The following is a 23608-nucleotide window of genomic DNA, read 5'->3' on the forward strand; positions in this document are numbered from 1 at the left end:
ATGGAAAGGGCTCCGAGATGCATTACATGAAAAATACAAGGTGTACAACAGTATGCTACCTTTGGTACGAGAGAAAAATAAGAAAAAATTATATACATTTCTATCTGCTTGTATTTACACAGAGAAACTCTGGAAGGACGCCCCCAGACTAGGAAAGGGGTAAAACATTAAAACAGCATGCTTGAGGTACCGGAAACAGACGGTTGAACCCAGGGGTGGGAACAAGTTCACTAGAGTCCTCTCTATAGATCATTTTTATTTTTGAACCATGTGCAACCATTACCCTTTCAATTTTTTAAAACAGACATGAAAACAAGTAAGTGCCACCCAAGCTAGACCCTGCCATCCCTTTGCCTCCCATCCCGAGGTGCCCTCAGCTCTGCCTCCCCCCAGCCCCGCCCGCTCTGGCCTCAATGCTGCTCCTGGCGCAACATGGTCCCGCCCCCGCCCCTGCTCAGCTGGGGCCTCCGCCTGGAGCAGCCTCCTCTAGACATCGGCTTGCGCCCTTCCCTCACATCCTTCAAATCTCTGCTGCAAGTCACCTCACCAGGCCTTCCCATATCACCTACAGAAAGCAGTGCCCTCACTCCCCACTCTGCTTGACTTTTCTTCCTACACTGCCTCACTCCTCACAATACATACTTGTTCGTTGTCCCTCTCTCCCCCACCCCCCAGACAGAAGCTTTATGGCAACAGGGACTCTGTTCTATTCTCTACTGTATTCCCTCCGCCTCACCTAGAACAGTGCCAGGCACATAGCCCAGTAAGCATCTGCCATCAAAACTACAACGAGGTGTCACCTCACACGGGTCAGAATGGCCATCATCAAAAAATCTACAAACAATAAGTGCTGGAGGACAGGGAACCCTCCTACACTGTTGGTGGGAATGGAAATTGATACAGCCACTATGGAGAACAGTATGGAGGTTCCGTAAAAAACTAAAAATAGAACTACGGTATGATCCCGCAATCTCACTCCTGGGTGTATATCCGGAGAAAACTCTAATTCGAAAAAATACATGCACCCCAATGTTCACTGCAGCACTATATGCACAGTAGCCAAAACCTGGAAACGACCTAAATGCCCATCAACAGATGGATGGATAAAGTAGACATGGTACATATACACAATGGAATATTACTCAGCCGTAAAAAGAAACAAAATAATGCCATCTGCAGCAACATGCATGCAGCTAGAGATTATCGTACTAAGTGAAGTAAGTCAGACAGTAAGACAAATATCATATCACTTATATGTGGAATCTAAAGTATGACACAAGTGAATGTATCTATGAAACAGAAACAGACTCACATAGAGAACAGACTGGTGGTTGCCAAGGGGGAGGGGGTGGGGGAGGGATGGAGTGGGAGTTTGGGATTAGCAGATGCAAACTATTATACAGAGAACGGATAAACAACAAGCACAGGGAGCTATATTCAACATCCTGTGATAAACCAAAATGGAAAAGAATTTTTTAAAGTATATGCATGTATAACTGAATCATTTTGCTGTATGGCAGTAATTGACACAACATTGTAAATCAACTCTACTTCAATAAAAAAATTTAAAAATAAGCATTTGCTGAATGAATGTGCTTCTTAAATCCCCATAATAACCACATGAGAAAGGTACTATTATTATCCTTATTTTATAGATAAGGAAACTAAGGCAGAAAAGTTGAGAAGCAGAGCTAAGATTCAAGTACATGAGTTCACTGAACTATACTTTTCACTTTAGGGGGGCAGGGAGGGAAATCTGGGGGATTCTCCCCCAAATAATAACAGCACTTATCTGTCTCAGTGAGAAAGATGGGAAACAGGTGGAGAGGAGCCTTCATTACTTACCTTTTTATATCTTTTGAAGACTGAACCTTGTGAATGTTATCTATTCACAAAGTAAGTTAGTATTCCAAATAATAAAAATAATTAAAATATCAACAACCCAGAGGTCCTTGAACAGGTGAGTGGTTAAATAAACTTCGGTACATACACACCATGGAAAACCACCCAGCAAGAAAAATGGAATGAACGACTCATACACGCAGTTACCTGGCTGACTCTCCAGAGAATTATGCTGAGTGAAAAGGGCCAATACCAAAAGGTTCCAAACTGCGATTCCATTTACGTTAACACTCTTGAAATGACAAGGTTACAGAAGTGGAGAACAGATAACGGTTAAGGAGGGAGAGGGGATGGGAGGGGAATGCGTGAGGCCGTAGAAGGCCCCATGAGGGGTCCCTGCAGTGCTGGAAAGGTTCCCTCACTGTATAAACGTCAGTACCTCGGTTGTGTTATTCTACTGTAGTTTTGCAGTGTTATTACCATTGGGGGAAACTGAGTTAGGGATCTCTATTATTTCTTAAAATTGCATGTGAATCTACAATTACCTCAAAATTAAAAGTATGACATAAAAAATATGAGGTTAAGTAAAAATTAGGTTAAGAACACCTAGCCAGTGCTGTTAATGGGTTCATGACACGGTTCCCTAAACCCTGAGGAGTCAGCCATGCCAAGACCCAGAGAAAGACCTGCGACGAGAGAGTTCCAGGCAGGGGAACGAGCCACTGAGAAGGACTTCACAGGGGGACAAAATTATCATGCTGGAAAAGCAGAAAGTTGACCACTGGAGTACAGTGACAGAGGAACAGAATGCTAAAGGTGAAAGGACAGCCATGGGCCAGATCATCTAAAACTTTACAGACCATTGTAAGAATCTTATTTTCAAATGGTAAGTGGATAGAAGCCAGTAATTATTTATTAGTTTTTTTACACTTCTTTTCTTTTTTTTTTTAAGGCTAAGGACAATCCTATTTCTCCAAGAAGACAATAAAAAGCCCTAGGAAACGATGATCCCAAATAACGTGAAATGAACTATGTAGTATTTGCAATATGGAGTCATTAAAATTCAAGTTGTACATGGGAAGAAGCAAAGGCAGAAAGTCAAACGCTGGTCCTGGTTGAACTCAGTCCTGTATTTCCTGGGCTAGGGAAAAAATCATGAAGATTACAGATACTGTGAATACAATTTAATGCTTTTAAAATATTTTAATTGCCCAAAAGCCCATGCTACAATTTCAACGTTATAATTCATAGCTGGCATTTTTTAACATACCCACTTACCTCTTTTTTGTCTTTGAACTTATCAATTTCTTTTTTCAGAAGCTCCACTCTTTGAAAGGATTCAAGGTTATTCACACTGTACACAAGAACAAAGCCATCAGCAAATGAAAAATAATGCTTTGGCAGCTCCACGCCTCCCTGTAGGCCTCTGGTGTCGTAAAGATGTAACTGTTCCTTGACTCCCCGATCTGTTTCCACTGAAGCCATATACACATCTTCCATTGTTTCACAGTCCTCCATTCCTGGGGTTTAAAAAGAAATTACTTTTACATATACAAATATCGAATTATTATGTTATTCACCTGAAGCTAATACAATGTTATGTCAATTATGCCTCAATTAAAAAAAAAGCTTTTACTCTTTCTGGATAACTCAATACCAATTGTTGAGTATTTTCTCATCCTTTAGAAGGTGGCTTTCTAGGTTCCTTATTTACTACACGTAAGAATCATATTCCGGGCTTCCCTGGTGGCGCAGTGGTTGAGAGTCCGCCTGCCGATGCAGGGGACACGGGTTCATGCCCCGGTCCGGGAGGATCCCACATGCTGCGGAGCGGCTGGGCCCGTGAGCCGTGGCCACTGAGCCTGTACGTCCGGAGTCTGTGCTCCGCAACGGGAGAGGCCACAACAGTGAGAGGCCCGCGTACCGCAAAAAAAAAAAAAAAGAATCATATTTCCATTTACTAGCTTCTTTAAAATGAAAGGTAATTGTTACAGTAAATGAACAAAGTGCTTTTAAAGATTATTTCTTCCATATAGACATAAAAAAAATTAAAATTTGGCAGTGAGATTTACTATTACTTACTTTTCAGAAGTAACTTACAAGAGTCAAAGAACTTACTATCTCAATTGGAGAATTAAGGGCTGATTTTTAAAGTACCTTCAACAACTAAGTGGCTCCATTTTCTTTTCTTTTTTTTTTCTTTTTTTTTTTTTTTGCGGTACACGGGCCTCTCACTGTTGTGGCCTCTCCCGTTGCGGAGCACAGGCTCCGGACGCGCAGGCTCAGCGGCCATGGCTCACGGGCCCAGCCGCTCCGCGGCATGTGGGATCCTCCCGGACCGGGACACGAACCCGTGTCCCCTGCATCGGCAGGCGGACTCTCAACCACTGCGCCACCAGGGAAGCCCCCCATTTTCTTTTTCATCAGCGCCAAGGACAGGACCTCGGTAAGTTTGATTTTTCTCTGTACAATTTCCACTGTTTCCAAGGTCTGTTTCAAGGACTCAGAAATGTACATGTCCAGCCTGGGTCTAGGCACCAGGCCTTAATTCCCAAGTATGTACTGTGCACTTTTGTGTGAATGTCCTCCAAGTCCTTCAAACTAACAAGACTTATTATCTTTCCTGCCCCACCTGTCCCTCCTCCTTGCTTTTGTCCCTTGATCACCATCCACCTGGTCAGTCTTCAGCGTTCTCTTTAAACAAGGAAAGTATGGGTGAATGTGGTCCTAAATCAGCCACTCTACACCTGAGACATCTGCTCGATCCACTGCCTGCTTCCACTCCCCCTGGCTTGCTCCCTTCACCTGAATGACTGCAACAGCTCAGGAAACACCTGGTCAACGCCTCATCCTTTCCAGGCTCTGTAGATTTTCTTCGGATTATCCACTTCCCTCCATCCTGCTCTTACTGTGCCTTGTACAGGTAATACCACTTCACCCTAAACTCTTTTCGTATCTGTCCCCTCCGGAGCTGCAGTGGAAACTCCTCGAGAGCCAGGACTGTGGCTAATCTCTCTTTGGAGCGCTGAGGACTAACGAATTGACTTACATACATAGAAAGTCCTTAGTAAACATCTGAATGAATGAATGAATGCGTGAGCTCATAACTGGTGCCCCAATTTCATTCCCCTGCTCGCCTGAACGATGAGCCCTGGAAAATCCATTTGACTTTGCTCCATTTCTGTGGGTTTTGTCTCTTCAACTCACCTAGAACTTCCTCAAGAGAAACAACACTTCTGTGTACACAGCAAGTATGCAACAACCATTTGTGGATGAGGGGATTAAGGTGAGAAGATGCACACTTTGAATGTTAATGACTAGTGCAAGAGGTAGTCTATGGAGACATAAACTTATTGGGCTTCGATTACAAAAAATTTAAAAGCAAAAACTACCAAGACTTTTGTCATGGTGGATGTTCTGTCCACCAAAAGCCAGTCTGGTTCCCTTCCTTCTCCCATGAAGCTTAGACCTTTTGAGATTTTCTCACCCTATACATCAAGTGAAGTTACGACTCTGCATCTCCTCTGCCACTCCACGCCACCTCTGTCCTAGCAGGAGACTAAGGCTGCACTTCTAGAAAGGGTAAAACAGAGGCTGCTGAGATGTGGGACAGAGGGTATGAGTTCCGCAGTGAAAACAAGGGGCAACTCAGTGACGTGCCCCCTCTGCTCCCAAAACTTTGGCGACCAACTCTTTATCCTCTAGGCGGAGGGATCTGGGGAATCTGGCCAGTGAAAACGGAGAAATCCTAAATATGCTAACCTCTGAGGTAAACCAACAAATGCCCCACCCAGGTCACCTTATAATGAAGCAAAGTCATGAACCCTATCCACATGCTTAGAGCTTTAAATTAGCTTTTCAGTTCTCCATTCTTAATTACAAGCAGACAACCAAGGATTACCAGATACCTAAGAAAGAGACCAAAATTCAGGAAAGAGCACCTGAAAAGAAAAAGACTGTGCAAAGAAAAGAAAACAGACCAAAAAACTACCAAATATTATCCTCAAAGAGATAAGACAGTGCATCCATGAAATAACAGGATACTAAGAAATGAAAACTCAATAGAAGGGCTGAAAAATAAAGATGGGGAAAATTCCCATAGAGTGGAACAAAGTGCTGAGAAATTTCAAACAGAAGAGAAATTTTAAAAATCAGAGGACGAGTCCAGAAGATCCAGCATCCAAAAGGAGAGCTCCAGAAAGAGAGAACACAGAAGAGAAATAATTCAGAGCTGAAGAACACACATTTCCATACTGAAAGGGAGTTCCAGAAAGAGAGAACAGAGAACACAGAAGAGAAATAATTCAGAGCTGAAGAACACACATTTCCATATTGAAAAGGGCCCACCAGGTGCCCAGCACCGTGAATGAACACAGACTGATCCTATGATACACCACTGCGAATTTCAGAGCACTGGGGAGAGAGCCTACAAAAGCGTCCACATCTGAAGCAACAAGAATCACGATGGCTTCTGGCTTCTCAGAAGCACTGGAAGAAGATATTAGAATCTGGTAAACTGAAGATACACATGGTCTATGAGCCTGCGATTTCATTCCTAGGTATATCCCCCCAGACCTTGTCCAAATCATAACTGGGATACGTGTATAAGACTCTTCACAGCAGCGCTATCTCTAATAGCCCCAAACTGGAAACAACCCAAATGTTCATCAAGATACAGGAGGTAAATAGGGACTTCCATGGCGGTCCAGTGGATAAGACGCCACGCTCCCAATGCAGGTGACACGGGTTTGATCCCTGGTCAGGGAACCAAGATCCCACATGCCACACGGGGCGGGCAAAAAAACAAAACAAAAAAAGATACAAGAGGTAAATAAATGGAGGTATATTGAGACCATATACCTATCGTGAAAATTACACCACACCTACTTAAAACAATATGGATGAGTCTTACAAATATAATGTTGAGTGAAAAAAACAAACACTGAAAAATTGATACGGTATGATTCCGTTGATATCAAGTCAGTAAGAGGCAAAAATAAACGGTGTCATCCAGTGATACATACATAGGGGGCAAAACGATAAAGAAAAGAAGGGATTAACCAAAAGTCAAGGGAAGGGCTGAGTTTTGATTGAAGAGAGGAACACGGGGAGCTGACGAGAGTACCTGCGGTCTTCTCCCTTTTGACCTGTGTGGAGGTTATGCAAAGGTTTTGTAATTATTCATTAAACCACACGCGTGTTTTATGCCCTTTTCTATACGTATGATGCATTTTATAATAAAAGAAGGGGAAAAGATGGTAATGGACCGATGCTTTCAAAATTTTGGAAGGAACTTATTCTCCATCTAGAATTCTATACCCATCAAAATTGTAACTCAACTGTGAATGAAAGTAAAGACATTTCCAAACACGTGAAGCCTCAGAATATGTATCATGCGCATTTTCTCAGGAAACTCTTTGAGGGAGGCCCGCCGTCAAAATTAGCATGTAATCATAGAAAGAGGAAGACACCAGATTCGGAAAACAAAACCTCACATGAGAGGAGTAATGGGAAGCATAGGGACAATAGTAAACACCTTTATTCAGAAGCCCCAGGATTACTACTGGGCACCAGGCATAGAGGGCATTCTGAGGGCTGTCATCGCCCGATGCCTCATCCCATTGTGCAACCTTTTCAACCCCCAAAAGAGTACTGCAAGATGTGCTCCACCAAAAGAAGGGCGTAAACAGAAGATGACAGGAGATCTAGAAAACAGGAAATCAAACCCAGGAAGAAAGAAAAAGTAAAGGGAAGTTCTATGGTGACAGCTGTACAACAGGCCCAGATAAGAGAATGCTAGCTCCTGGAAAAATATCTCAAAAAGAAAGGGCGGGGTGGATTATCTGATATGATTGACCTCCTGGAGAACCGAGAACCATCTGGACATGTGGAAGAATCAGCAAAAGGTATGAACAAAACTAAAGAAGTGATAGAGCAAATATAAGCCTCCATAAGAAGAAAAAGAAAGAAAAGAAACAATCATAGTACATAATACTGCTCAGCTGAGAATATTTACATGTGCCAGCAGTTGTCAAAGTGTGGTCTACAGAGATCCCTTGAGGTCTCCTTTCAGGGAACCCATATGGGCAAAACTATCTTCATAAAAATATAAGACATTCGTCTTTTTCACTGTGTTGACATTTGCGCTGATGATATAAAAGTAATGATGGGTAAAACTGCTGGCGCCAGGACTTCCCTGGTGGCACAGTGGTTAAGAATCCGCCTGCCAATGCAGGGGACACGGGTTCGAGCCCCCGTCTGGGAAGATCCCACATGCCGTGGAGCGACTCAGCCCGTGCGCCACGACCACTAAGCCTGCGCTCTAGAGCTCACGTGCCACAACTACTGAAGCCCGTGCTCTGCAACAAGAAGCCACCGCAATGAGAAGCCCGTGCAAAGAAGAGTAGCCCCTGCTCGCCGCAACTAGAGAAAGCCTGCACGAAGCAACGAAGACCCAACGCAGCCAAAAATAAAAGTAATTAATTAATTGGAAAAAAATGCTCTAAAAAAAAAACTGCTGAGGGCTTAGTACAAATCAAGGCAGTGGCACCAACTGTATTAGAGGTTGAATTCCTCAACACCTCATACTCGCGGTTTCAAAAGAAAAAGCCAGTTTCACTTAAGAATGTCCTTGATGAAGCAGGAAAAATGACCAAACTTATTAAATCCTCATCTATGAGTATGTATCTTTACATCTCTTTAATATTCTATGTGATTAATGAGAAGTATACATGAAGTATTTCTGCTTAATGCATAATGGTAACTGACTGGAGGAAAAGCTCTTGCGTTTGAGTTTCAAGCTGAAATACCTTTTTTTTTTTCTTTTTTTTGGGGCTGTGTTGGGTCTTCCCTGCTACGCGCAGGCTATCTCTAGTTGCGGTGTGCGGGCTTCTCATTGCAGTGGCTTCTCTTGTTGCGGAGCACGGGCTCTAGGTGTGGGCTTCAGTAGTTGCAGCACATGGGCTCAGTAGTTGTGGCTCGCGGGCTCTAGAGCGCAGGCTCAGTTGTCATGGCACATGAGCTTAGTTGCTCCACGGCATGTGGGATCCTCCCGGACCAGGGATCAAACCAGTGTCCCCCTCTATTGGCGTGAGGATTCTTAACCAATGCACCACCAGGGAAGTCCCACTTTTTTTTTTTTTAAAGAAGGGATAACAGAAACAAACCATGGTTATTCAGGGTATCTGACATTTTCTCAAAGATGAATAACGAGAGCCTATCATTTCAAGGAAAATAACTGATAGTATCTGTTGTTAAAGATAAAATTTGAGCTTTCAAGCAAAAATGAGAATTGTATCCATCAGCAGAAACTTGAGAGCTTCCCAATACCGATGAGACTGGTGATGATATTAATAAATGGTATTTGGAAGATCTGCTTACCTCAGTTAACCAGTACTTTCCAAATGACCAATTCATAAATGTTAAGAAACCATGCATGGGTAAAAATCCCATTTGAAGTGCAAGATAAATCAATGAGATTTTAATGTAATAGAACAGGAGAAGCTCACTGATGTGGCTTCAGACTCCACACTGCAATAACCTTTAAGTAACCATCACTGATTGAGTTTTAGTGAAATACCAAAGAAGAAAGTCCACAGTTATCTGCAAAGCTATTAAAATATTCCTACCTTTTTCAACCACATATTTGTGTGAGGCCATATTTTCTTCACATATTTCAACTAAAAAAACATAACAACAGATTGAATGCAAAGGCAAGCAGATATGATAATCCAGCTGCCTTCTATCAGGCTGGACATTCGATTTTCAAAAACGTAAATCAACACTCATCTTCTCACTAAATTTTTTTGAAAATGTAACTATTTTTCATTAAAATGTGTTACCTTTACCTTAGCATATAATAAGTTTATTGTTATTATTTTACGTGATAAGTTTTTTTTTTTAATTTCCTCAGGTTTAATCTCTAATACGATAAAAATATCATAAGACATAGCCTACAGAAACAAAATCTGTTGGGGTTTTAAGAGGGGAAAGGGATTCTTTTTTTCCCCCTTTGGGCATAATTTACTTTTTCACTGGCATAAATTAGAATCCGAAGGTGAAAAATTCAGAACCAATAGTGCAGCACTGTGATAGGTTTTCAGACCTTCTGGCACAGGCATCGTTATTAATAAAAACCAAATATGGATTTAACCGAAGTTGTTAAATATTATTCTGGGAAGGTGGAAGAGGATCAGAGTTCATCAAAATGGTTAATAAAAGACAGAAATGTGCTTGAAGCCACCTGCCAGCGATAAATACTTCAAAGATCTATGATTCTACGTATATCTCTAAGATAAGCCTTGTTTCATTCTAACGTGTTATGTCTGTCCTTCCTTACCGAACTGTGACCTCCTTAAAGCCAGAGATGCTTCTCCACCTCTAAATCCTCACAGCCTGTATCAGAGAGCAAGTACTGAACAATTATTTAACTCAATGAATGAATAAATGAATGAGATAATCCGATTCACAAAATTAGGTCATATTGCAGCAAACAGCTGTCTCTTCCATTCTTAAAACCTATACAGCAGTACTGGAAAGTCATGTTTGAAATGAGAATGAGAGACCATTCAATGTATTCTGAAGTCAGTGAGTCTGTGATTCCAAGACCACTCTTCGTCATGTAAACACACTGGAAACCACATAGAGACAACATTTTTCTTACCTGTTATAACTCTTGTTCTAACAGAGTTAAGTGCAAGCACTCTGGAATTTCAACAACATAAAGATGTTTTTTTCCTTGCCCCTACTTCCCCCCCCCATCTCTGTCGATTTCTATGACCCTTTTGGTCCCTCTCGATGACACCTCACTTTTGTGCACCACTGCCCATCTTTAAGTTAGCACGACCAACAAAAGACCCTGACCAGTTCCCAGAACCTGCAGGTAAACTAGGGAAAAATAATCTTACCAATAGTATGATTTCCATAAAGGAGCTGCTCCAAAATTGCCGTTTTCCCCACAGATAACAAGCCACAAACCACAACCTTACAGCCCTTTCCCATCTTCCCTTAGGATATCACTGTGAAGAAAAGAGAAGATCTTTAAAACTGTGTACAGTTAAAAAAAAAAGAAAAAAAAAATCAACCTTTCCTTTTTCTTTCTTTCTGTGTTTAAATTTAATTAGTAATACATACACAGGGGGAAACTGCAAGTATAAAAAGAAATGTAGAATACGGTACATCCTTCCAAACCCCATTCCTGGTTCCCGTCCTCCCTTAATCAGTGTTACTAGTTTCCTATATATCTCTGCAGAGGTGACCTAGAGAAACATAAGAATACACGGATAGATATATGTTTGTCTTCACACAGCATAAACACATCTTATACAAGGACTATTCCAATACTAATTAAGTCTATAGGAATCCGAACCAAATCCTAGATGAAGCAATCCTTGAAAGACTGCCTGCTCGTCAATGTTTACCTGGAAAAATAAGCATTTAAGTAAAAATTTAAGGAGGCATGAAGATAAAAATTTGGACAGACAGTAGACATCATTTTTTAAAGAAGTATTAACACCATCAATGCAAACGTCAGTCTTTTCTCAGGAGAGTGAGAAACTGGGTGTGGGGCTGTCTTAGTCGTACTTCTTTTTGCATCACAGTTCTTCATGCTAGAAAAATTGCTCAGGTACTTTAAACTGAAAGAAAGGAAAACTCACTTCTCCTCGCTTCCTCACATACGCATGGAAGAGCAAGACTGGGTAACACTTTCTTGAGTTTTCCTCAAAGTTTTTATTTTCCAGACGGCAAGGTACCAGCAGACAAGACAGAAAGGGAAAGGGGGCTCATAAAATACAACAGAAAAACTTGGGAAGAGAAGTTAAAGTTCCACATTGTCTTTTGCCTCCTTTCCTCCAGTTCTCTTACCTAGAAGTGTGAACATGCAATAGCTCTGACGAAAAAGCACGCCACAACGCCTTCAAGTCAGAAAACAACAAGAAAGTCCAAATGAGCATTCAAATAAAAGGGACGGTGGGCATCCTTCTGTATGTGTGTGCGCACGTGTGTCACACATCACTTTTTTTTTTATCAACACCTAAAACATTAACAAATGAAGTTCCTGTAAGTCTTCTCTACTCTGTTTTCCCAAAGTCTGTAAATTTTTTTTTTTTAATCGAGGTATAGCTGATTTCCAGTGTTATGTTAGTTTCAGGTGTACAACAGAGTCAAAAATTTTATAGATTATACTCCATGTATAGTTATTATAAAATATTGGCTATCTTCTCTGTGCTGTACAATATATCCTTGTAGCTTATTTATTTTATATATAGGAGTATAATCCCCTACCCCTACTTGCCCCTCCCCCCTCTCTCCCCCCACTGGTAACCACTAGTTTGTTCTATCTCTGAGTCTGTTTCTTTTTTGTTATATCCACTAGTTTGTTGTATTTTTTTAAATTCCACATATAAATGATAACATACAATATTTGTCTTTTCTCTGACTTATTTCAATATGCATAATACCCTCCAGGTCCATCCACGTTGTTGCAAATAGCAAAATTTCATTCTCTTATGGCTGAGTAGTATTCCATTGTATATATTGATATCTTCTTTATCCATTCCTCTGTTGATGGACACTTAGGTGGCTTCCATATCTTGGCTGCTGTAAATAGTGCTGCAACAAACATTGGAATGTAGGTATCTTTTCAAATTTCCATGTTTGTTTTCTTCAGATATATACCCAGGAGTGGAAATGCTGGATCATATGGTAGCTCTATGTTTAGGTTTTTGAAGAACCTCCATATTGTTTTCCACAGTGGCTGCACCAGTTTACATTGCCACCAACAGTGCGAGGGGGTCCCCTCTCCTCCACATCCTTGCCTACGTTTGTTATTTGTAGACTTTTGGATGATAGCCACTCTAACAGGTGTGAGGTGATATCTCATTGTGGTTTTGATTTGCATTTCTCTAATGATGAACGACGTTGAGCATCTTTTCATGTGCCTGTTGGCCATCAGTGTGTCTTCTTTGAAAAAGTGTCTATTTAGGTCCGCCGCCCATTTTTAAATTGGGGTCTTTTTTATATTGAATTGTATGAGTTGTATTTTGGATATTAAGCCCTTAGCAGTCATATCATGTGCAAATATTTTCTCCCATTCAGTAGGTTGTCTTCATTTTGTTGATGGTTTTCTTTGCTATGCAAAACCTTTTAAGTTTAATTAGGTGCCATTTGTTTATTTTTGCTTTTGTTTCCTTTGCCTTAGGAAACAGATTCAAAAAAGTATTTCTAAGATTTATGTCAAAGAGTGTTCTGCCTATGTTTTCCTCTAAGAGTTTTTATAGTGTCTGGCCTTATATTTAGGTCTTTAATCCATTTTGAGTTTATTTTTGTGTATGGTGTTACGGAGGGTTCTAATTTCATTCTTTTCCGTGTAGCTGTCCAGTTCTCCCAGCACCACTTACTGAAGAGGCTGTCTTTTCTCCATTGTATAGCCTTGCCTCCTTTGTCGTAGATTAGTTGTCAAAGTCCATAATTTCTTATGACCCAGATCAGCCATGACACTTATCTCCTGACATGAAAAAAAAAATTTTTTTTTTGGCTGTGTTGGGTCTTTGTTGCTGTGCATGGTCTTTCTCTAGTGGCAGCCAGCGGGGCTGCTCTTCATTGTGGTACGTGGGCTTCTCACTGCGGTGGCTTCTCTTGTTGCGGAGCACAGGCTCTAGCTGTGCGGGCTTCAGTAGTTGGGGCATATGGGCTCAGTAGTTGTGGTGCGCAAGCTCTAGAGCGCAGGCTCAGTAGTTGTGGCATACGGGCTTACTTGCTCTGCGGCATGTGGGATCTTCCCGGACCAGGGCTCGAACCCGTGTCCCCTGCAATGGCAGGTGGATTCTTAACCACTGCGCCACCGGGGAAGTCCCAAAGTGGATTTATTTAGAGAGAAACATGCTCCACAGACAATGTGGGCCATCTCAGAAGGCGAGAGCGGCCTTCGGACAAACACACTACACAGACAAGATGTGGGTCATCTCAGAAGGTGAGAAAGGCCCAAAGGGCTTTTAATAATAGTTAAAATTTAAAGGAAGTTGCCACCTAACTACATGAGAAGAGGATAAGAAAGTGATGATGGCACACAGAACAATTCTGTTGTCAGAAAAGGTTGCCGTTGGAATCTAAATTCTGATTTTTCTATTGTTATTTTCTATTGTTATTTCCCTTCCTCTGAAATAATATTAGGATCAGCAGATAAAGTCTGTTAAAAATATGCACTATTTTGTATTTGTGTTTGTATAAGATAAATTGGGGCATTTGTTCCAGTATTTCAGAGAAGACTTCAAGGGCAAAGAGTAAAAGCAACCGAAAAGAGGTAACTCAAACACTAGGTAAGGATTTTAAGGTTTTTTAGGATGGTGAGAGAAGGAAAGAAATAAAACAGATCTTGGTAAATATTTTATACCATCAAAAAGAAAACAAAGATGAGAGGGTAAGTGTGATTAATCAAAGCACACCTGAAGCATTCTAGCTTCCTAGTTGTCTTCAAGTGGGAAACAATAATACTACATAAATCTGAAGATGAGGACTTCCCTGGTGGTGCAGTAGTTAAGAATCCGCCCGCCAATGCAGGGGACACAGGTTCGAGTCCTGGTCTGGGAAGATGCCACATGCCGCAGGGCAACTAAGCCCGTGCACCACAACTACTGAGCCCACACACCACAACTACCGAAGCCCGTGTACCTAGAGCTCATGCTCTGCAACAAGAAGCCACAGTAATGAGAAGCCCACGCACTGCAATGAAGAGTAGTAATGAAGAGTAGCCCCTGCTCTCGCCGCAACTAGAGTAAAAACTAAAGATTAGTGACCTGCTTTACCATCAATTACAAAATATGAATTCTTGGGACTTCCCTGGAAGTCCAGTGGGTAAGACTTCACCTTCTAATGCAGGGGATGAGGGTTCGATCCCTGGTCAGGGAGCTAAGATCCAACATGCCGCTCAGCCAAAACACCAAAACATAAAAACAGAAGCAATATTGTAACAAATTCAATAAAGACTTTAAAAATGGTCCACATCAAAAAATCTGTAAAAAAAAAAAAAAGAATTCTTGAGGTATAAACTACTGTGTATAAAATAAATAAGCTACAAGGCTACATTGTACAGCGCAGGGAATATAGCCTATATTTTATAATAACTATAAATGGAATATAATTTAAAACTGTGAATCACTAAGTTGTACACATGAAACGCATATAATACTGTACATCAACTATACTTCCATAAAATTATTATTTTTTTTTTTGCGGTATGCGTGCCTCTCACTGTTGTGGCCTCTCCCGTTGCGGAGCACAGGCTCCGGACGCGCAGGCTCAGCGGCCATGGCTCACGGGCCCAGCCGCTCTGCGGCATGTGGGATCCTCCCGGACCAGGGCACGAACCTGCGTCCCCTGCATCGGCAGGCGGGACTCTCAACCACTGAGCCACCAGGGAAGCCCCATAAAATTAATTTTTTAAAAGTATGTGTTCTGTAAAAAAAAAAATAATAATATCTAATGTAAGATTTTGAATGAATAACATTAAATACACATACAAAAACACTTTATTTTCCATATATGATCATGATGGCAGGGACTCACATTACATATAAGAAAGTTGTTCTCACACATATATATTCAATATGTACAAATAAAACCTACTAAAAGCTTAGTCCTATAAGCATTATAATATTTCATAATTCCCAAACACAATAAATAGGCACCATTCCCTTCCAAATATAAAGGGAGGTCATCTGCGGCACCCTGAAAGGGCAGAGAATCACATGAATAGATCCTGGGGGTGGCCACGCCTCTTACTAAACCCAGGTTTCCAGAGTTTGAAAGGCCCCAGAGTAGATGGATGACCTTTAAGGTCACTTCTAATACTGTAACGCTATGAGAGCAGAAACTACTTACCCGGAAACTGCATCAACATGAGGTTAATACAAAATGAGGTAGCTACAGCTACCTGTATAGTCTCTACCCTAAGAAACTTCTGGACAATACAATTCAATCTGTGACCTATTAATCCCTGACAGTCTGATGTAAATGACTAAGAGTATGTGCTTAACAGGCAAAATCCAATGCAGTCTAAATACATATTGCTTTGCTTTCCAGGCTAATCAATAATGTGTCTAGAGAATAAAAATTGATCTGATCCATTCTGCTGAAAACACTCAGCTTGGTCAGTATTCTCTTTGAAAAGCCATCAGAAAGAGCTACCCAGAATTGTCAGTACTTCTGTTCTTCCTCTGTTCTAAGGAAATCATTCTAGTTTTAAAGTTAAACACAATTTTTTAATGCAAACTGAAAAATATTATCACCACAACACTGTTAACATCATAAAGAGATGTTATAGATCTTATTATGCAAGCATTACAGGAAGAAAACCGCTACACTCCGTATTTGTTTATGTAAACATCATGGATTGTGTGCAATACTTTGACTTAGCCATAGATGAATACACTCTGCATACATAAACACATATTAAAAGAGTTTTGCAAACAATACTGCCCAAAATGAAATACAATAAACAGATTCCAGTAACCATTCTTTTACTCATTCACTAAATACTTACTGAGAGATGATCCTAATGCCAGGCATTAGGGACAAACTAGGAGGCAAAATCAGAAATGATCCCTGCCCTCAGGAATCCCAAAATCAATTGAAAATACCAATCCAAATCTTGCAAAATTGCTAATTGAGAAACTGCAAACTGCAAATCAACAAACAAAACTGCAAAACCTAATTAAGAAATAGCAGTGATTAATCACATTGCCAGAATCTTCTTTCCAAATGATTATTCCACCTTTGTAGTCAATCGTCCTTGACTAATTTTCCTCATAACCCACATCTGATCCATCAATAAACCCTCTACCTTTCAAACACATCCAAGGCTGGACCACTTAGCACCTCCATCACTCATGAAGTAGTCCAAGGCACTATAGTCTCTCATCTGATCTCTCAAAGATGTCCACATCGTAATCCCCCAAATCCATGAGTATTCTACTTTACATGGTAAAAAAAAAAAAGACTTTGTGGTTGTGACTAAATGAAGAACCTTGAGATGGGGAGATTATCCTGGATTATCTGAGTGAACTCAATGTAATCACAAGTGTCTTTATAAGGCGGAGACAAGAGTGGCAGAAGTGAAAGAGACAGAGATTTGAAGATGCTATAATGCTGGCTTTGAAGATGAAAAGGCCAGAAACCAAGGGATGCAGGTGGCCTCCAGAAGCTGTAAAAGTTAAGGAAATGGAGTCTCCCCTAGCACCCCTAAAAGGAACACAGCTCGACTGACAACTTGATACTAGCCTAGTGAGATTTCTGACCTACAGACCTATAAGATGATAAACGTGTACTCTTTTTTTTTTTATTGTTTAATTTTTTGGCCGTGCCACATGGCATGTGCGATCCTAGTTCCCCAACCAGAGATCGAACCCATGCCCCCTGCATTTGAGGTGCAGAGTCCTAACCACTGGACCGCCAGGGAAGTCCCTTTGTACTCTTTTAAGCCAGTAAATTTGCTGTAATTTGTTATAACAGCAACAGGAAAATGAATACAACCTCCTAACCGTCCACACTTTTTCCCTTCTTCCTTTTAGCCTCAAATAATCCTTTTTCTTTTTTTCCTTTGGCCATGCTGCACAAGCTTGCGGGATCTTAGTTCCCCAACCAGGGATCGAACCCAGGCCAAGGCAGAGAAAGCTCTGAGTCCTAACCACTGGACAACCAGGGAATTCCCCAAGTGATCCTTTTAAAATGTAGGTCACATGAAGTCACCCTTCTGCTCAACATCGTCCCATGATTTCCAATCTCAGAAAGTTTGAAAACCCAAAGTCCATAAGAACGTTCGTCTCTTTGATGTCACGGGCCAGTTTCCCCTCTGCCTCCTTGCTGGTCCTGTATTAACACAGGAACGCTCCAGCCCTGGCGCTGTTCTCCCTGACTGAAATCAGTCCCCACACCTCCAAGGTGTTTTCTCAAATGCCACTTCTCAACACTTACCTGAATATTCCACCCAAAGTTTCCACCCCTGCCCCAACACGTCCTACCCGTCCCCTCCCCTTAATATTTGTCCTAACACTTATCACAGAGCATAATATACATTTTATGTCTATTGTCCTTTTCCAAGAAGCTAGAATTGCTGCGACGACCACTGCTACCATCCCAGCAGCTGGGCACATATGAGGCCCTTCAGAAATACCTGTTGAATGAATCAATGCACCTGTGAGGGCTTTTACAACGGTAAAGCTGCAATTAAAAAAACAACAACAACAAAGGATATTAGGAAATGGGGTAAAAAAAAATAACCAAACCCACTAATTTAGAAGATAAGAGTCTCTTAAACCTTCGCCACATTTAAACTTATAATTCGTAAGAGAATTAAACCACATGACTTATCTAAAATGAAAATATTCTGGAGATGCAAAAAAGCTAGTAAATAAACTGTCAATAAAGAAGGCAACAAAAAACGCCTGCATTTTCTCGGCTTTTTTCCCCAAAACACTCGCACCTGACGACCAGATTTGGGCATATAATTATTTCGCCTTCCTAAAAAGATCGTGGTTCTTACGTAGCAAATGTGGGACCAGATCTGCAAGCAGGAAAGGCACGGACCTGGGAAGGCGAGGACCCGCCTGCAACACCCTCTCCCCTCCCCGCCATCCTTTTGGTGCAAAATTCCTCGGAGCGGGGCCTGCAGCCTCAATTGCTCCGGGGGGGACAGAGCGGGTCCCACCGCCAAGCCCCCGTACCTCGAGCGCCCCACCTGCCGGCTGGGGCAGCGCCGCCGGAGCCCCCAGTTTCTGCCAGCGTCCGGGGAAAGCGGGGAGCCCACAGCGGCCCCCACCCCAGGTGCGACGCCCGCAGCGCAAAGCGGCCCCGCCGGACGCCCCCGACAGACCCGCAGGCCCAAAGGGGAGCGGCGCGCGGGCTGCACGGCAGCACCGCGGGCTGCGGCCCCGGGAGCCCCGCCCCCAACTTGCCTCCTCGCGGCGGCGGGATGTCGGGACGCTCTCCAGCCCAGGCCTTGCCGCGGACGGTCGCCGCCGGCTCGCCTCTGCCTCTCAGGCTCGAATCCCGGGGAGCGGGGGACGGGACCCTGGGGCAGGTTGCGCCGGCCTAACTCCGCCCAGCGGGCTCTCTGCTGGAACTACGTGACCCATGAGGCTCTGCGCGGCCGCCGCTTTCTACCGGAAGGAGGCTCGCAGAAGAGGGGGAGGAGCGCGGAAGGGATTGTGGGAGAAAGGGTCGTTCCTTTCCGTTTGGCGGCAGCCATCAGGTAGGTGGTGGTGGGATATAGGCTATTCTATCCGCCGCGGATCTCTCTTTATCTCCGCCATCCAGGCTCGGGGACCCTGCGACCTCGGAGCTCCTCCTGTCACCTGTGCGGCGCGGGTTCGGTCGGGATGCGGGGCAGCGCGGGCGTGGAGAGGCGGCTCCCCGAGCGGGCTGGGGGGAATGCTGTGATGGCGGCGCGAATCCGAGCTGGGGCCAGAGCGTGGAGGAGAGGGAGGCGTGGGGGCTGAGGGATGGGCGGCCGGGCCTGGGGCGTCCGAAAGCGAAGCCGGGGGGCTGGGGGGAGGGAGAGTTTTTCTTCGAGGAGTAACCCTTGGCGGTGGCGGCGGCACCTTCCCCTTGGGGGTCCCGGCAAGGCCTCTGCAGGCCGGACCTGGGGCGCCGCCCGCCTCGGTCCCTCGCCCCCGGGCGCCCAGGGCCTGCTCGGTTCCTTCGTCCGGCAGCAGCGTGCGGGGCGCCGGGCTGGGCCGGCTGCGCCCCGCGTTCGTGCAAAGCCGTTTTTTCTATATTGGGGCTTTCCTTGTGGTCGGTGGGGACTCGGGCGGGCGGACGGGGGCTTGTCGTTACACGTGAAAAGGATGATGTGTTTCTAATAACTGGCTTACGTCAAAGGTGAGCCGAGATGGGCGCTTACAAGTACATCCAGGAGCTGTGGAGGAAGAAGCAGTCGGACGTGATGCGCTTTCTGCTCAGGGTGCGCTGCTGGCAGTACCGCCAGCTCTCGGCGCTGCACCGGGCCCCGCGCCCCACCCGGCCCGACAAGGCGCGCAGGCTGGGCTACAAGGCCAAGCAAGGTGAGCGGGCCCTGCGCGCAAGCCGGGAGGAGATGGTGTCCCCCGGGAAAAGCCGGGGAGCCGTCCCCCTCGCCCAGGGCCTCGGCAGAATCCGGCTGCTGGCCTGAGATAACGGTCGGTGTCGGCGCGTTAGAGACAAGGCACTGAGTCCTTCGCGCCCTTCAGTGGCCCTTTTCTCTAAACAGGTTATGTGATCTATCGCGTTCGCGTGCGCCGCGGTGGCCGCAAACGCCCGGTCCCGAAGGGCGCCACCTACGGCAAGCCCGTCCACCATGGCGTCAACCAGCTCAAGTTTGCCCGGAGCCTTCAGTCTGTTGCCGAGGTAAGCGGGTTTCGAGTCGCGCTTGCGTTGGCCGCCTCCCGGAGGAGGATTTGAGCACCTTTCCTCGTGGTTCGTTTGTACCCAGGCGAGTCCTGTTGCGTTTAAAATGGGGTTGGGTGATTTTTTTGTGTTTTTGACTAATCCCAGCGAGGAGTTGGTATCGGACTTCGTCAGTTGTTTGTTGGGAACCTGTCTTTGCTTACGTAGAGAAAGTGCTTTATGATCAGCGTGCGTCCGTGGAGCCTTCGCTTTTAAAGGGCAGTGAACGTTGTCTTGAAGAGCGCGTCTCCGCAGGCGTTAGAGAAGCTGTGTTTGTTCGCACCGCTGATTTCCTGTGCTCGGTAGGAAGCTGTCTTTCTCGGCTAGTCAGTTCAGCTGTGCTCTGTTGTAGAGGTTGGCAACAAGGGCCTGTTGCCCTCCCCGAACTAAAAAGGTTTTGTGTTTCAAAGAAAAGGCAAAGAAGACCATCCGAAAGAGACTCGTGGCCTTCACAGTTCTCTGTAAGAGTTGGCTGGCCCTTCTATTGTGCTAGAAAAATGCATGGTTCCAGAGTACCAGATTTGGTTAGCCAGATACTAGCATTCATGTTTTACTTGGGAAGGAGGCAGTAAGAGAGAAGGGTTTCAGATCTGAGCCTGTCTGTGTGCTTTGTTTTATAGTAAGTCTCTGCTTTATTGTACTTAGGGTCCCAGCCTCTGGGGAGCAGATCAGTCTGAGGATATTTATGTGTGTTGCATAGTATGTACATCTACCTTATCATAATGGTCCCTGCCTCTGGGGAGAATTCTTGCCGCCTTATTGGCCACTAGGATGTGTGGGATGCTGACCTTGGACCTTTGTTTCCTGTTCTAGGAGCGAGCTGGACGCCACTGTGGGGCCCTGAGGGTCCTGAATTCTTACTGGGTGGGTGAAGATTCTACGTACAAATTTTTTGAGGTTATGCTCATTGATCCCTTCCATAAGGCTATCAGAAGAAACCCTGACACCCAGTGGATCACCAAACGAGTTCACAAGCACAGGGAGATGCGGGGGCTGACGTCTGCAGGCAGGAAGAGCCGCGGCCTCGGCAAGGGCCCCAAGTTCCACCACACGATCGGTGGTTCTCGCCGCGCAGCCTGGAGAAGGCGCAATACTCTGCAGCTCCACCGCTACCGCTAATATAAGTAATGTTTGTAAAATTCTTACCTAATAAACAGATTAGGACATCCACGTCTGCTTAAAAGTGTTTTTTAATCTGTCTGTTAAAACTAGTTGTCTGCAGATTGTTTCATTGAATGCATTGTCAAATTCTGAAAGTTAAAGTGCAATAATGTTTGAAGATTTTAAGTAATGGTGTGTCTTGTTTCTAATAAGGGAAATGCCTTTGTTTTTGCTTTATTAGGCAGTTGATATGTCCGTGTGTAAAATGCTGTCTGGTAACAATAGGTGTAAAATTCTGTAAAAGAGGAGCGCAGAAACTAGCCGTGTAGATTTGTTGGTGCATGTGATGAAACCTACAGCTTTATTGGGGTGAGGCAATGCTCTGCTGGTTTACTCTAAAGTGGCTGTTTTATGGCATTTGGCAAGGACAAACTTTAAATTGGGTTTTCCTTGGAAATGTGAAGGATGTCGTGATCGTTTACCATGGTCATTATGCCAAAAAATACAGTTGACTAGGGCCCACATTTTTAGACTTAATCTGCTATTCCATATATGTAACTGCTGCTGCCAAGAGGCAGAAAGTAAAGGAATGCCACCATTTTTTAAGAGAATTGGATAAACCTGTTGCAAGATGTTTCTCTTACAAATGGAAACAAATCCTGGTTAGCCTAAATTAAATTGCCTTGGCCTCCGTGGTACCACTGAAGCTCACATAAAAGGTGGGAGCCTCCTGGTCAATCCCGTGACTGTTCTGTAGAATACTTAACTTCATGCAAAATAGTCATGGTATTTACACTAGTGTATATTGAAACTGATGGAAATTGAACATTGGGTAAATGAGGAGGGAGTTTTTAACCCTAAGGTTTGTAAGCTAGTGATGCTAGGATTGGGAAATTGGTGTTCATAAGGTCCCTTTCAAGTGTGGGAGGATAGAAGGGGCTTGGATCAAAAATTTAAATGTTTTATTTGTAGTATTAGTTTGTGACCCATTATGAAATCTAAGCCACCTTGGGGAAAATAGGGTTGGTTTTATTTAAAAGTAACATTGCTAAGTCTAATCAGTGTTATCTTGGCTCATCACTTTATCCATTCCCATAAGGCTACTAAGAAGAGTCATGTAGTTGGGGTCAATACCAGTTCAGTTGGTTTCCGATCTTATGTGTGGTCTACAGTTATTTTCTCATCCCTGCTCAAACTACCCCCAAGAGCCTCACCATTCCACAAACGTGCCAGGCCACCCACCGGTTGTGGTCGGGCGTACCACCATATTCTGCTGGCATCATGACTTCCCCTAGACTGAGCTTCTGTTTCCCAGGGTGGAGTTGAGTGCGTAGGAAATATGGAAGAGGAGTTGCCCCAGTTCTTTCCAATTCTTGGTTTGCTATCTTAATAGGTAGTTTAATTTGGAAATCTAATTGCTGGTTTTCTTGCAAACCAATTTTCCTTGTATTTTCTTCAAGGGTCTTATAAGGCCCACTTAAATGATTTCCAGAAAACATGTAGCAGGCTCGCAAAACCTTCTGAGACCCAAATTCCTTCCCCCTCAGAAAATCTTAAACCATATTACTTTGTGTGTAGAGGTGGTTCAACTATATATAATGATAGAATAAACGTCTTATTAAACTAAAACAACTGGACCTCCTGTTATCTTTTGTGATCTAATACTAATAATGTGCTTTAAAGCAAACAATACCCTGCAAAAAGATACAAAACACGGCAGCAACAGTCAGGAATTTCAGGGAAAATAAAATGTTTAGTCTCGAGTTTTTCTCTCTTGGTTCTTTGGTCCTTGCATGAATTAGAAAAACTCATTTAGAAGTTTTTTCCCGACTATTGCAGGATGCCGACTTGGGGGGGGGAGGGAGGATTCAGGCTGAAGGTCAGCATTTACGAATCTCCCAGAAGGGCTTGCTGCCCTACAGGTAGTCTACACACAGCAGCTAGGGGATCACAGGAAACTAAAACGCAAATGGCTTCTTCCATGGTCTTCCCACTCCCACCCTGAGATCTGGTGTACCCAGTGCTGTCCTCATTCCATCTCATCCACCCTCCTTAAAGTTTCTCAGACGCACCAAGCGCTCTCTAATGCCTTTATCATGGGAAAACCCACCAGGCTTTCCCTGACTGCCTCACAAGCTGCACCTATTTAATAGTTTTAGATCAGCAGGTGGTTCAAACATACCCCAATTGATTCTGTTAGAATTTTCTTCAGAAGTAGAGCAAGAGGTTTCTTACAACCCCACAAGAT

General features: G+C 43.7%; 2 protein-coding genes across 4 annotated transcripts in view; one reads left to right on the forward strand and one right to left on the reverse strand.

Moving 5' to 3' along the window:
* NKIRAS1 (NFKB inhibitor interacting Ras like 1) overlaps nucleotides 1-18935 on the reverse strand; it is a 22757-nt gene extending 3822 nt beyond the window's left edge. Inside the window, exons 1-3 of one of the 3 annotated variants that reach the window (XM_024742041.1) lie at nucleotides 18792-18934; nucleotides 10749-10859; nucleotides 3121-3362 (exon numbers count right to left, since the gene is read on the reverse strand). In XM_024742041.1, the coding sequence (XP_024597809.1) occupies nucleotides 3121-3362; nucleotides 10749-10842 (336 nt within the window). In that variant the 5' untranslated portion in view covers nucleotides 10843-10859; nucleotides 18792-18934. Of the gene's footprint in view, nucleotides 1-3120; nucleotides 3363-10748; nucleotides 10860-10974; nucleotides 11029-18791 lie in introns of those variants that run through there. The other 2 variants (XM_024742038.1, XM_024742040.1) reach the window with 2 other exon arrangements.
* A 66-nt stretch (nucleotides 18936-19001) lies between these two features.
* Nucleotides 19002-21546, forward strand: RPL15 (ribosomal protein L15). Its single transcript, XM_024742042.1, has 4 exons — nucleotides 19002-19087; nucleotides 19717-19898; nucleotides 20084-20220; nucleotides 21073-21546. The coding sequence occupies exons 2-4, from the start codon at nucleotides 19727-19729 to the stop codon at nucleotides 21376-21378; spliced, it is 615 nt and encodes a 204-aa protein (XP_024597810.1). The 5' UTR covers nucleotides 19002-19087; nucleotides 19717-19726; the 3' UTR covers nucleotides 21379-21546.
* Nucleotides 21547-23608: the final 2062 nt, after the last annotated feature.

This window comes from Neophocaena asiaeorientalis, unplaced genomic scaffold (genome assembly GCF_003031525.2).
Source record: "Neophocaena asiaeorientalis asiaeorientalis breed wild unplaced genomic scaffold, Neophocaena_asiaeorientalis_V1.1 scaffold154, whole genome shotgun sequence".
NCBI classification, from domain to species: domain Eukaryota; kingdom Metazoa; phylum Chordata; class Mammalia; order Artiodactyla; family Phocoenidae; genus Neophocaena; species Neophocaena asiaeorientalis.

Bases quoted from the DNA above. Each gene is read 5' to 3' on its own strand.
- RPL15 (XM_024742042.1), top strand. From the start codon at position 19,727: ATGGGCGCTTACAAGTACATCCAGGAGCTGTGGAGGAAGAAGCAGTCG. The intron at 19,899-20,083 runs GTGAGCGGGCCC...TTCTCTAAACAG, and splicing joins GGGCTACAAGGCCAAGCAAG to GTTATGTGATCTATCGCGTT. The intron at 20,221-21,072 runs GTAAGCGGGTTT...TTCCTGTTCTAG, and splicing joins GCCTTCAGTCTGTTGCCGAG to GAGCGAGCTGGACGCCACTG.